At 37.7% G+C, this 14,145-nt stretch overlaps 2 protein-coding genes across 2 annotated transcripts in view; both read right to left on the bottom strand.

Annotated features, from left to right (window-relative positions):
• The window catches only part of sptlc1 (serine palmitoyltransferase, long chain base subunit 1), a 12,917-nt gene extending 4,603 nt beyond the window's left edge, over nucleotides 1-8,314 (bottom strand). Inside the window, exons 1-8 of the mRNA XM_005751955.1 lie at nucleotides 8,217-8,314; nucleotides 5,262-5,369; nucleotides 5,093-5,187; nucleotides 3,369-3,462; nucleotides 2,931-3,003; nucleotides 1,561-1,693; nucleotides 246-375; nucleotides 7-102 (exon numbers count right to left, since the gene is read on the bottom strand). Coding sequence (XP_005752012.1) covers nucleotides 7-102; nucleotides 246-375; nucleotides 1,561-1,693; nucleotides 2,931-3,003; nucleotides 3,369-3,462; nucleotides 5,093-5,187; nucleotides 5,262-5,369; nucleotides 8,217-8,270 — 783 coding nt within the window. The 5' untranslated portion in view covers nucleotides 8,271-8,314. The remainder of the gene's footprint in view (nucleotides 1-6; nucleotides 103-245; nucleotides 376-1,560; nucleotides 1,694-2,930; nucleotides 3,004-3,368; nucleotides 3,463-5,092; nucleotides 5,188-5,261; nucleotides 5,370-8,216) is intronic.
• A 797-nt stretch (nucleotides 8,315-9,111) lies between these two features.
• The window catches only part of LOC102205133 (chondroitin sulfate synthase 3-like), a 6,856-nt gene continuing 1,822 nt past the window's right edge, over nucleotides 9,112-14,145 (bottom strand). Inside the window, exons 3-4 of the mRNA XM_005751960.1 lie at nucleotides 13,734-13,819; nucleotides 9,112-13,342 (exon numbers count right to left, since the gene is read on the bottom strand). Of these exons, the coding sequence (XP_005752017.1) occupies nucleotides 11,768-13,342; nucleotides 13,734-13,819 (1,661 nt within the window). The 3' untranslated portion in view covers nucleotides 9,112-11,767. The remainder of the gene's footprint in view (nucleotides 13,343-13,733; nucleotides 13,820-14,145) is intronic.

Below are 14,145 nucleotides of genomic sequence, written 5' to 3'. Positions count from 1 at the left end.
TTTTCCATTTACCAGTTCAGGCAGAGGACAGATATCTGCAGTGTTGATGTAGAGCCCCTCCACTACAATGAACTTCCGGGTCACTCGAGCTTTGCGAGGATTCTGCAAGAGAAACGTTCTTATTTGGAGATTTTTTTAAAAACCCAATGAAAATAGCGAGAATGTAGAAGCATTTAACATCCTGTACCACCTGTAACACCATTACAGCACATTTGTGACACTTGCGTTTCTCAAACGGTCCTAACCTTCAGGTCCTCTAGCTCCTGCTCCTTAAGCAACCTCTCCAAGTCCTCCATGTCATTGTGTTTGAAGTACTTGATTAAGCTGCGGGATGCCTGAAGACCTTTTTGTATAGCGAAACAGGCTGCTTCATCTCTGAAAGGAAACAAAAGACAAAACATTAAACTATGGAACCAAAATATCCCACACTTGGAGTCAGTCAGACTTACACATGGTAGGTAAATCAGTCTGTGCAAACAAAATCTGACTGACAATCACTTCATCCAGTCCATCAACATGTCTATGAAACCCCACCCCTACAAGACTCCTCAAACAATTCTTAACAGTAATTACTGCCTTTCAGTATTATCAGTTTATTTTTAATAACAGGTTACATATTACAGGCTTTTAATGTGGTTAAACCATTACTTAAAAAGCTCTTACATAATCCAGCTTATTCAAATATAGATCAATTTCACAGACCAAAACCTAGTGAAGCTTAATAATCGTCTTATGGCCTCTGGCAGTGGCCTGAAAACGGCTTGTTGTGATCACAACAGTTTACAGAGACTAGAATACACTGTTAGCTATAAAGGCAAAACACTGTGCTGTTGTCTGACAGATTAAAATTTGTACATTTAAAGAAGAAGTCTCCTTCACATACAGAAGTTAGTCTCGGAGTTCTACAGAAAACTTTATGTTAGACATGCTTTTCTTAGGCAATTTATTTAAAAAACAATTTACACATTTCTGTTGCTGTACAGATGATACCCAGTTATTATCATCTAAAAGGTTATCCAAAAGTTTTGAGCAGCCCATGATTTGAATGATTTGACTTTTTTTTTTTTTATTATTTTGTTTGATCATATTAGTTCCTCAAAAAGCCCACCCTCGGCCTGGCGGTAATTATTCATTTTTTCATCTTAAAACACTCCTCTTTTATTGATTGACCAGTTACATCTAGCTCTGGCTCATGTTTACGTGTAACTAGTTTCTGTGGATGGTATTACACTTTGAGGAGTCTTAGGGGTGTTTTCTTGTCTAGGATGTGTTCTTCCATATTCACATTAAACTAGTATGTAGGAGACTGCTCTAACACCTCTATTTAAAGCTTTCATTTGAATCACAATGTCACAGTAAGGGTACTAACATGGACTAGAAAGACACCTTAGACATGTTTCCTATTTTAGTTTCTTTTTGAGTCCCTGTTAAATCCAGAACTTAAACTCTCTGTCCTCACAAAGGCCACATAAAATAAACAAAACTAAAGCTAACTGAAGATTGGTTTAATTGAGTGAGGGGTGTTATATTGGTATACATATTATGAGAAACAACACTCACACAAAGATGATGTCACCCCTCTTGGAGTAGGCAGGTATTGCACTAGCAATAGTCGCAAAGCCATATGAATAAAGAATGGCCTCTTCAGTTTTCATGAATTTGGAGAGACGACTTTCCAGCTCCAGGTGAACATCTGGGGGCAAGGAAACATAACATTAGTTACTAATTGGTTACATTTTTTAGATGTCACTTACCATTACCTTTAGTATTTCTGAGTTTTTAGTGGATGTGGTTTAGCACTTTGAAAGAAAGACTGTCAAGACACCAAACAACAGTATGATTTTAAATATTTGTGCTTGACTGAGAAAAGTCTCAGTTCATCACTTAGCATTAGATACATTCACTTGCTTATCCCTTGACAGCTTAACAAGGCTCATTAAAAAATACGATAAGGCTGTCTATCCCATTTATCATGGCAGAAAGACTTAAGGATAATGACAAAATTATAATACCAAGAGAAAATCTGAGAAACTGGAAAACTCCAGTGAACTTAATAAGATATAGTTGGATATATAGTTGCGCGAGTGACTCAAACTATGGTTTGAGTGAATGTTTCTTGGTGTGTGAAAGAAGTTGCTGCGGTGATGGAAAGTAAATGTCCATACTAAGGTAGAATGAGTATGACTATTGGTATTTGCTTTACTACTGTGGTTTCACTAATTCATTTGAATTAACTTGTTGCATGATCTGATGATTGAGTCATTAGGTCTTTTTCCAAAATTATCCTCCTTGTATTATCCCTAGACGGCTGGAATTGCAAATCAACAGCTAACATATAAATGCTTAAGCTAACATAACGTAACTAATGTCATGCCCCGTAGTAATTAGGCTACTCAGCAGCCATCCTAATATTTCGGTCTTTGTCGTTTCAAAAAAATATAATGTTAAAATCTCAAATAAATAGTCTGACACCAATATGTCACAGATTTAAAAACGATCTTCAGTTTTCGTGTTTGCAACATCTTCTGAAAACCTGACCTCTGACTTTAAGGTCAATCCAATCTAAGACTTCTAAGAAATGGTGTCAATTTAAAAATCCTTACAAAAGCGGGTGGCCGTGCCGCTCAGTCGTTTAAGGGTGAGCTATAACTGCAGAAAAGAAGTTGTCCTATAGTTAACCCTTGAGGTAAGCCACATTTCTGTATAAAAGGGTTTGATTTCTCTGACAACACATCGTTTTATGTCAGCGAGATATTCATTCAAACCAAGAAAAGAATAAATTATGGGTATATTTAGGAAATAATTAGATTATCAAAGAGTTTAATTACTTTTCTTACAAGTGTAGCTTAACATCAAATGGTGGAATGTTAATAGAAGATAAAAGTACCCCATCAGCCTTTTACAGCTGAGGGGTGAAAAGCTAAACTCACCAAAGGTCCCATAGAAGCCTCTTGGACCACAAGTGCCCACACCATATTTCTTCAGTGATGCCAAAGCCTTTTGCTGTAATGAAAAATTAGCTTATAATTCTAAAATTAGAACTAATTCAAGTTTTAATAAAACTCATTGACTGAGGCATACTGTCAATGTCACACTGTGTTTGTGCATAATTCAAAGAATTATTGTTGCTAGCAATAATACAACTTAATAGTTGCTTCTGATAAAAACTGCACTGCCCACTGGGCAAGTCATTCACTGGGCGACCTAGCTGTGTGTGTGGCTGTTTTAAATGCGGGGTTTTCCCTTCAGGACATAAATGTTGCCTAGATAAAGATTTAGCTATAACAGTAAGTGGATAATTTAGCACATTAGAGGAAGAACATATCGTACTGAAATTACAAGGTTGCCTTTCAATAATAAATACCGACCTTAACCCGCTCATTATCAAGGAGACCCAGGAAGTTGAACGATGCAAAGTTTATGCAGTCTTTTCCATTGATTGTGATTTTGTGGCTGGGAGGTCTGTAACAGAAATTTTGCATTTGAATCTTTATTTTATCATCTTACATACTCAAGACACAAATCAGATATTTACAAAAATCGGATATTTTCATTTTCATCCAAGCTGTCAAGATGTAATTTAAGTTCGGATTGATTTTTTTTTTCCCTTTTACTTTTTCTCGAGTATATGAAAAACATTATCATTTAGTTTGAGATCAAGTAAGTGACTCAGTCATTTACAAGTATTCAATTTTTGCCTGAATAAGCCCTTGGTCTGCTTTTGTGAAGGTCATTTAGCTGAATCTCAAGTGCTACACCCTTCGTATTATCCTGCTACTATCAGCAGTCACACAGCAGTTTTAGATATTATATAGCAAAGACTAACCCGGGCTTCCTGTTCTCGAGCGTAAGCAGTGGTTTACACTTTGTTTTAAATCTTCATTCATTATAGTGACTTTTGATTATAGACTTTGGCAAAGATATGCTCTCTACATCGAGTATACTATTTGAATAGATAGTGTCATGTTTTTTCTTAACCAAGTAAAGACTTCTCCAATGATGCTCTTCATCTTCTGTGGTCTTTTAGACATTTCCGTCTGTCTGAGCTTGACCAGTTAACTCCTTGTTTGTATGAATGTGCTAAATAACTGATTTGGCCACTTTAAATTTTTGGATATCTACCTGATAGATTTATTTGGTGTTTTCAGCTTAGGCATCTCTTGATACAACTGCCTATTACTTACAATTTTTCCTTACTTCCCTGCCTGTTTTTTATTCTCTTTTTGATATAGCCCTGTTAAAATCTTGTACCATTTCTGATGGGTATGTTTAGCAACTTAATTTTAGCCTCTTACACTTGCATAAGCTTTGGACTGCATATTCAAAGCACCTATGATCACCATGTGTGGAAAGGCAAAAAGTTAAAAACTATCTTTGTCCAACTGCTTGTGGACTTGCCTAGCAGATTACCCATAATTATATTAAAGAACTTTATTTTTCTTAAGAGTATCAATGAAAAATCTTTAAAAGTAATTAGGGAGAGATGTTTCTCAAGATCCCAGAGCAACTGCCAAGACACTACTGAATCACTTAGCCAAGTCAAAAATTGTAGTCTTAAAAAAGGCAATCACTTGAACCCTGAACATAAATGGACTGTAGATCAAGAAAACCCCTGCTTCTGCAGAAGAAACATCTTCAAGCTAGACTGACACATGCTAAAGATAACCTGGAGAAAGGTTAATCACACTGGAAGTACATCCTCTGGTCAGATGACTAAGGTCTTTTCCAGAAGACCATAAAAGAGTTTGAGAGATCTGCCAAAAACAATGGGATGGGATTGCTTAGTAGATAAGTGCAGGACTGCTTGAAAACAAATGAAACTGTCACTAGGCTGTCATCCAGCTAAAAAGAAACAAAATTAACTATTAGCATTCTGGGTGGGATAATTCTGTTGGCAAATTAATGTAAGCATGCAAACTAAAACTAGTATATTTGGAAAAGTCATGCTAATCCTGGTTCAGAGGAAAAAAACGAATAATATTATTTTCACAGGGGGGCTAATATTTCTTTCGTCATCTGACTCTTATAGACATTTTGATTTAGTGAATACTTAAAACCTGTAAATAAAGCAGTGAGGTAACAGAGTGTTTACCCTGTGACAACATCATAGTTGAGGGTGGGATAGTCTTTGGAAACGGGAGGAACTAGCGCCTCTGGCTGCCATTCCTCAATCAGTTCTTCCTTTTCCTGTAATGTAGAATCATGTGAGAAGAGTTTGGTAACAAAAAATAATACTGTTTGATTTTCACCGCACGGTTTACCTTCTCTGTCAGTTTATACGTCTCATGAAGTTTGTAGGTCTTAGAGAATAGAAGCCTAATTATCCACAATATGAGGATTCCCTCCAAAATAAGGTGGTAAGCAGGAGCCTGAGGGGGGGAAAAAATACTTGTTTTTGAAACATGCTCCAAAAAAATGCATTTTTACACAGGAAAGAATTAAAATAAGTGGAAACATTTCAGAAACATTGCAAATGCCTGAATGAAATTTAAATGCAACATAAACAACTAAGCTGTAACTTAATACATCCATCAGATAGCTGTATAAAATCCCACCTCTAAATCTTTGAATTCCTGTTTTCAGTCGCATTGCCACAAGTGTACAAAAAGCAAGTGCCTAGCCAAGAAATGGGCCTTTTCAAACATTTACAAAAGAATGGGTTGCTCTAACGAGATTACTGAATTTGAGCATGGTACTGTAATATGATGTAGCAATTAAGTTTGTGAAATTTCTTGCCTCTGAGATATTCCATAACTAATTGTAATCGGTATTAGTGCAGAGTAGTAATGTTTATAATTCAAAGAAATTTAGCTGCGACGCTGCAGACCATGTAAAGTTCTAGAGCGGTAGTGCTAAGTGCTAAGGCACACCACTTGTAAAAGTTGAGCATTCCAAACCTCCTCTTAGCACATGAACTGTGCATCAGGAACTTCATGGCATTTATTTCCACAGCCAAGCATCTCTTATAAATGTAGTTGGCCCAATACTTTTTGATGTAGTAAAAGAGGACTTGTAAGGGGTACGTGTAACAGAGTAGGATGCTGACCAGGAGGATGAGGAAGAAGAGGAAGAACTGAAATGGCAGTAAAAACAAGTTCAGCACTGTTGAACACTCATGTCTTCAACCCAATCATGCTGGCTGCACCACCATGTGCAAGGTTACAAAAATTAAGAGGAACACAATCAGCTAAAACAACAGTGAGGTCCAAAGCATACTGCTGCATTTTTACTAGGGTTTCAACAAATAAAATAACTCAATTATAAAAAATCCTCAACACAAATGTTTTGCTCCGATGCTTCGTTTAATACATGGCACTGTAGTGTGCAGTTGTTACCATGTAAACGCGAGCTTTTCACCCATGTTTGTGACTAAAAATAGACTTGCAATAGGAACATATCTAAGAACAAGCATGTGAATACGTAGTATGAAGACATTTAAGCCTACGCAGCCCCCAATTTTTCAACACAAAGACTTATAACACAACAGCAGCAGTGATAAAGTCAGGAAGAGTGAAATAAAATGTTTTTCTAGTGTTCAAAACAGCAGTGCTGCTCCTGTAATTGCCATTGAAACCTTTACTGGGGAAAGGTAGTGGTCCTTAATGAAAGCACCTGATCAACAAACTCTGACATGAAGAAAAGTGAAATTTGTAGCTTCTCCATCCACCACTGTTTGCTTTATACAGCGAGAAGCTACAGTAAAGCTGCAGAAATTATATTAAAATATGCAGATGAACTGTTAACTTAGTCTGACACATGTTTAAATTAGGCAGCCTGTTGAAGGCTGATGGCAGCCGTCCCACTTTTTATCGCAGTGATAACTGCAGCAAGCAGGGGGGAGTCAGTTGACAGTTAACAGCTGAAATGTCCTATGTCCAAAATTAATGTCTTATGTTGGACACTGAATTATTATTAACATTTTTTATTAACCTCATACACCATCATAACAGAAAATTAAAGATATGAAGATGTGACAAACTGAGGATGAGGATACTTGCATGTCCAAGACAAGTCAACATTTTTCTAACTGCCTAGATTGGTCATCTAGAGCCTAACTAACATAAAGAAAGAAAGAGGCAACAATTCACAAATACAGCCAATTTAAAATCAACAATTAATGTAGCTTGTATGAATGGACTGATTCTTATATAGTGCTTTTCTACTCTCTCTGAGCACTCAAAGTGCTTTATACAACATGCCACACTCACCCATTCACACAAGCACTTTCTTTTATGCTTTAAGTTCTTTCTATCTATAAGCATTCACACACTCAAAGTAACTTGGGGTTAATATTTGCCCAAGGATACTTGGCATGCAGACTGGGGCAACCTTCTGATTAGTAAGTGACCTGTTCTACCTCCTGAACTACAGCCACCCCACAGGACCATGCAAACCTCTGCAGAAAGGCCACAGCTGGCTCTCTTTTTCAAATCCAGAGCCTTCCTCTGAAGTGATAGCACTAACCATTGTTCTACTTGTCATTGCTTAAAAAATGTAACATGGACACTTGTGAATAGTTGAAGAGATCTCAAAGATAAAGTCTGCTCCTACTTCATTCCATCATGACAGTGCCCTACCAAATGACGGAAGAGACGCCCTGTACACACACAAGTAGCCGATCACTCTGATAAGTTTCCCCGATCACTAACCAAAAACGTGAAGGAAGACAGAAATCTACAGTCAGACCACAAGAGTAATTCTAACAATAATAAAAATAACAACAACAATAATAATAATAATAATAAAACAGCCAATCATAGCACTGATAAACAAAAGCTACAACACCTCCAAAAGTTGATTCTGTTCATCTGGACGTAGCGTTTTGTGAACAGAATCAACTTTTGGAGATTTACTTACCTGGATGATTGAGCATGCATCAAGACGTTAAAAAGCTACAACAGTTAGCCTGACATCGTCAGCATAGTTTGAAGCTCTTATCGTAGCAGCTCTATCGTACTATGTGCATTTAGAAACTTAACTCCAGCGCTGTAGCTCACCTAATGTGTAAGCAGTAGCTAGCTACTACATACTTCCTTGATGAGTTACTTCTTCGCTGAACAGCTACGGGCTAAGCCTTTCATCGGGTCGTAACCGAGAACTTTACAGTTAACAACCTGGGACAAATTTAACAGCACCAACGTATAGCCAAGCATAAGAAAAATCGAGTAAACGTCAGGGAATAATTCGGCCCAACAACTGAGGAAAGAAACACTTACCTCATAAAACGCCTGGACCATTTCCACCAACACCCATTGCTGTCCGGTCGCCATGTTTGACTTCCTAAAACGTCACTCGCAATCACGCCACACCCCTATTACGTCACCCACCACTGCTACTGTCCTTATCTCACGATAATGACTTTATTTTTATATTTCCTAAAAGAATTAAATCAAATAATTAAACCACCCAAGTATAATTGCACAGCTTTTTATTATAATAAAAAATAAAAACTCTTACTCTATGCAATACTGTACTAAATGCCACTTTAAATCTTGTACTGCTCTAAAAATTTGCACTGCTGCTCACTCTTGCCACTTTATCTCATGTGCAATCACGTTGTCCGACCCCACCTCAATATATGAATATTGAGGTAAGGTGGTCCATCAATACATTTCTATTTTCTTTTATTTCTTGGAACTGTAATTTTAGTGTTATATTGCATTATAATTTTAACTTGCAGTGCTATATTGTACTATGCTGCTGAGAGACTTGTCTTCTGCTCCTCTAACACATTTCATTGCAATGTTGACCCTGTGCTAACTTGCTTATGACAAATATAGCTGAAAACTGAAAACTAATATCAAAAAGGTGATTGAATGATTACATTTAATTAAAATGAATAACTACATAAAGCATTAGTGTGATGAATGAATTTAATACTCGAAACTGACTGACTGTACTGAAACAAATTATCAAAGAACAAAAGTAAAATTTAGTAAATGCTGGTTTCTACAAGCAGTGCTTTGGCACAGGATTTGAAAAACAAAAACATTCCAAACAAACTAAATTTGGGTCAAAAACATGGGTCAGATTTGTTTTAGTCCAGACGCAGCAATGACACACAATATTATCTCTGTGATTGATTGTAGATACAAATTCGTGCAAAATGGCTCATGGCTAACAAAGTGTCCTTTATTTAGCCCAACAATTTTCTGTGGCAAAATACAAAGAAAACATACAAAGAGAAACTGCAGCATTATCAGAATGCACCATCAGAAGAACATCCCATGCGTGAAAGACGCCAGCGAAAAATAGCTTTATTACAGGTGCTAGAGGTCTGCCTGAACTGACAGGAACAGGGGTGGCTCAAAATATTTATACCAGAAAGTGCTGCATAATCAATCAGTCAACCAATCAAAAGGCTTGGCCAAGAACTCACCAACTTCAAGCTTCAAAAACCAACTGTGTGTGGAGCTGTGACATCTGGTGGAGAGCTTTGTTTTGCCACCAGTGCAGGCAGAGCCTTTTGGGGCACTGTTTTGAGACGGTGCAAAAACTAGCAAGTTAAACTAACTGTTGTAGTGGGCAAAGGAAGGAAATAGAATGACACTCAAATTTCAGTTGGTTCCAGATCACTGTCTTGAAAACTGAAAAGTTGATTTGTTTTTCATTTGTGTGTAATTTCAGCTTTTCTAGAGTCTGTCCTAATGACTTCTGTAGTCACATTTAACAACAACAAAAATAAAAATAGAATCAATAAAGGATAATCACACATCTTCTATTAAGAATTAAAATCAATCATTTACACTAAGGATAATTACAATAAAAATGGTCAATAAAACAATAAAAAAAATTTCAGAGCCAGTAAATTAACAGCATTCAAACTTTGCATTTCCATATGAACATCATTAAATCAACGTGAAATAATTTAAAATTGAATTTTCAACCAACCCTGTACTAGATTTACCTCAAATGTCTAAATGACTTTAAAGGTCACCCAATCATTGCTTAATCAGTCAGGGGAGAAAGCCTATATTTAATTCAGAAACAGGACTTCAGTCTAAAACAAGATTTAGACATTTGCTTATATTTTACAATCAAATCTCATTTTTATAATAAATACTACTGCTTATATCAGCTCTAGAGTTACAGAGAGCTGTAAACTTTATGCTGAAATTGATCTTAAACTGTACAAAAGTTAAAATGTCTGTTTTAAAATGCAAAAACTGGTTAGTATAGTACTTTAATTCTTCATATTAATAAAACAATACCTCACCATCTGGCTGCATGGCAAACTTAAAGTGCATTATAACACATAATTATCTAAGCTTATAAATGCTGTGTCTGAAATTGTAAGATGTTTTTGATTTGTTTTGCAGAAAAAAAAATCTTTTGTGCATGAATAAGAAAGTATTGTGAAAGTGGTTATCCTGCCTTTAACTGAGTATTTTATTTATTGGTAGGTAGTGCATTCCACTTTCAAGCCTTTAGATGCAGCGTGTCATTTTACCTTTGGTTTAATCACAGAAATGATTATTTATTTATTTATAATGTAAAAATATAAGTGTGATGGCGGTTCAGGGGGTAGTGCCAGGGAGGCTGGAGTTGGAGGTGGCAACAACTGGGAAGCTGCTGGGGCAGCAAAGTGAAAGGCACAGTTGTACATAAACGCACACAACGTGCAACGCTGAGTGTCTCGGGTCCTTTTGGTGTTTACAATAATTTTTTTAATTTATAAAGCTATAATGTCATTTTTCATTGGTATTTGATTTAAGCTGTGCCTACATTTATTGTATGCATCCTGGGTAACTGAGAATGAGGTTCTGTCTTAGTGCATCTTCCTAGGTTTTGATTGAGTAAAATGATGGCAGTGAAGCTGCTGAATTATGATACTCTAAAATTAATGAAAGCAACATTATATTTAGACTTGAGACTGGAAATAAGACAGCTGAGCAGGACTTATTTCTAGAACAGAAGCATACAAGAAATGTGGACAGACGGTAACTACACGGGCTCAGCTTCAGCTTCTGCACGAGCCTATTTCTAAACTGCAGTGGGAGATTAAGGTAGATTAGTTTACCGTAGATCAATACAGCAGTACCAAATCCCTCACCTAAACATACATACAGATTGTTTAGCGCAGCACACCATGCTGCTCAATGAGAACTTATGGAGAGAAACAACAAATTATCTAATTCACTGACTCACTGAGTTGTAGGCAGCATAATTGTTGTAGGCGACAATTATGCTACAGACTCAAACTTGTAGCAAAGTAAAATATCACTCTATGAATAACTTCCAGCATTTATAAATCTCACTTACCATATCAATAATTTCTGTTGATTTCATTTTCTGATAGTACTTTTTAATTGCCAAGTATTTTGAATAATGCAACTTGTTCTTTGGGTCATTTAATTAATTCCTCAACTTACCCAGATTAGCAAGTAGTTAATTTATATCCGGGTATAAAAAGGAGACTAGTAGAGAGTGATGCATAACTGTACAAATAACAATCAGCTACATTTAGCTATTACATATAACAAATATTTATTTTTTTCATTTTTTCCAATTTTCCAGCTGGTTTGGAATAAAGTAAAGAAGCAGATAGTTGGCCTTGCTTCTGCACTAAATTGGGTGCAGATCTTTTCTATCTCCTTTTGGTGTCTTCAACATTGGTCTATCTCCTGCTGGTTAAGCTGTGTCTAGTACCATTTCATTGGTTAGAGTACACTCAGTTTTAGAGACATGACTGCCTTGGGCCCCACAGTGCATAGCTATCTGCGTTTAAGCAGAACAGAAAGTAGAGGAGTCCTGGAAAGTTGAAGTATCAGGATGAAGTTCTGTTATAGCCTACCTCTATGTGTTTCTCAAGCCACATCTCTGCTAACTGCACAGCTGATGCAAATGCACTTGCTCTTGACCCAAGACACATTTTATATTGCTTCTGTTCAAGGCTTGAATTGCAATTGATAGGATGATAAACGTGGACAATTCCTGGTTCTTGACTGCGTAAAACCTTTAAACCAGAATTAATAACCTTGGTGTAGAAGTCTACATCTTCCAACCCCCAGCCTAGGATGGATGTATCAAAACCTCCAGCTTTTAGTAAATCGCTCTTAAAAACACAGGTGGTTCCAAAGCCATAATCACGCCAAAAGCCACTTTTCTTGGTGAGCACAAAGTTGTTTTCACTTGGGGCTTTTTCACCGTACACAATCTTAGGGCTGTATTGGCTAAAGATAACAGGAAAATAGACCTGTCTCCCTTGAATAGCATTATCTCTGCAGCGCTGCAGAGCATCACCACTAAAGATTAGATCTACATCACAGAGGAACAGTAAAGTGTCATTATCAAGCTGTGACGAACCCAGCTCTAGAGCCAGCCCTCGTGAAAAATTTCCTGTCATGGGGATTACAGACATATCAGCTTTAGGATACTTTCTCTTATAGTCCATTATTAAATGAATATGCTTTTTTATATTCTTATTGTTTACATTGTCCACCAAAATGATGCAGAGCTGAACATTTTGTTTAGGTATCAAACACACTTTCTCAAAGTTCTCCATAAACCGAATAAAAGTGCCATAGCGACCAGACAGTGGGACAAGAATGCTGATCTTTTTCTGGCTTTGCTCCCACATTTCTCTTGTTGACTCATAGAACTGGAAAGGTGACAAGAACTTCAGAGAGTTGGATAGGAATGACAGGGATTGGGATTCAGAGTTGATGGCAGCCATAAGTTCTGAAACATTTAGATCTTCAGCTTCACTAAAGAAAGGTCGGCTGAAGGACTGTTGAAGGTAAGCATGCCGCCTCACAGGCAGAGTTATTTTACGTCCCTTGTGTTTTTTGTACAGAAGCAACAAGTCTAAGACGTATTCTGCACCATGTATTGGATCCACCCTGTAGTAGCCATACTGAATCTCTTTAAAGTCAATTACATGGCCACGTGTCTTTGAATTTTCATTAATCATTTCCATGACCTCTAGTATAATATTGTCTTCAAGGGCAGTCCGAAGCAATTTTCCAAGGCTTTGCCTAGCCATCTTGTTTTCAATGGCAGAATAAATATGTTGGCCTGTCAGGAAATCCCACTCAGTGACATCATTTCTCTCACTGGGCACATAGCGCATGTAGGAAGGTGGAGACCCCAGCTGTTGGTCCTCCCACAGTATTTCTGTATCACTAAGATAACTCATATGTAGGCCTTCACGATGGAGTAGGATCGTGCGGTAACGGAGCCTTGAGATCTCACAGCTGAGCATGTAGTTGTGGAGCCGGTACTGGTAGGCAGGACTTTTGTTGGGATGGAGCGTAATGGCATTGTGGATCTTGCGACTGTGAAGTTCTTCAATGAAGCCTTTTTTGTTGTGTTCATAGTTTTCATAGAACAGTTGCTGCATCTACGGAAAGAATTTAAAAGTAATAAGAGTATGGATGTCCAAGCATCAATACACACAACATTGTTGATTAGAGCTGGATGATATATATCATTAGCAATTCAAATTTGTTAAACAACAAGACAATTATTTTTCTTTCACGAAACAAAATACATTCCATGTCCTAATTGCTTGCTGGCCTTGGTAGCTGGGGATTGGTCTGCCAGGGTCTCTGTCCTGGCTGCCATCCAGCACTCATTGCACCTGACGCCTATGGTGCCTCATGCGGGAAGCGGCCTCCGGAAGGGGGGCCTATGTCCCTTTTTCAGGCTGGGCACAGCTGGGCTCCATGGACTAAAGCCGGGCCCTCGGGCACCCTCTTCGGTCCCAATCTCTAGTGTGGGGATCCAGCAACCCTATCCCGGGCAGGATGAACAGTTCCCTCAATCCTCTGCACATAGGGGTTTTTGAATTGCTCTTTGTCTGTTCCCTCAACCAGAACTAATTTGGCATAGGAGACCCTACCAGGGCAACACAGCCCCTGGTATCCCTGGGACACACAAACCACTCCACTACGATAAGGTACCATTTCGCAGAGGGACAGTACAGTTGGGTGACCTCCAAGAAAATATCAATTAATATCTGTGATATCTGTGAATATATAGGAAAATACTGACTGGAAGGATCACTCACAGATTTTAGAAGTCTGACAAAAAAGAAATAATCCAATATGCTAAGAACAGGGGTGGATCTACATGGGGGTGTGAGGGGCACACTGCCCCTCTGCTGTAGAGGCCCACCACAACTTTTATGTCTTTAAAATACTT

This window comes from Pundamilia nyererei, unplaced genomic scaffold (assembly GCF_000239375.1).
Source record: "Pundamilia nyererei isolate P.nyererei 1_Seehausen unplaced genomic scaffold, PunNye1.0 scaffold00335, whole genome shotgun sequence".
Taxonomy (NCBI): domain Eukaryota; kingdom Metazoa; phylum Chordata; class Actinopteri; order Cichliformes; family Cichlidae; genus Pundamilia; species Pundamilia nyererei.
The sequence above is the reverse complement of the archived record's forward strand: the minus strand, read 5'-3'. Positions and strand labels throughout refer to the sequence as shown.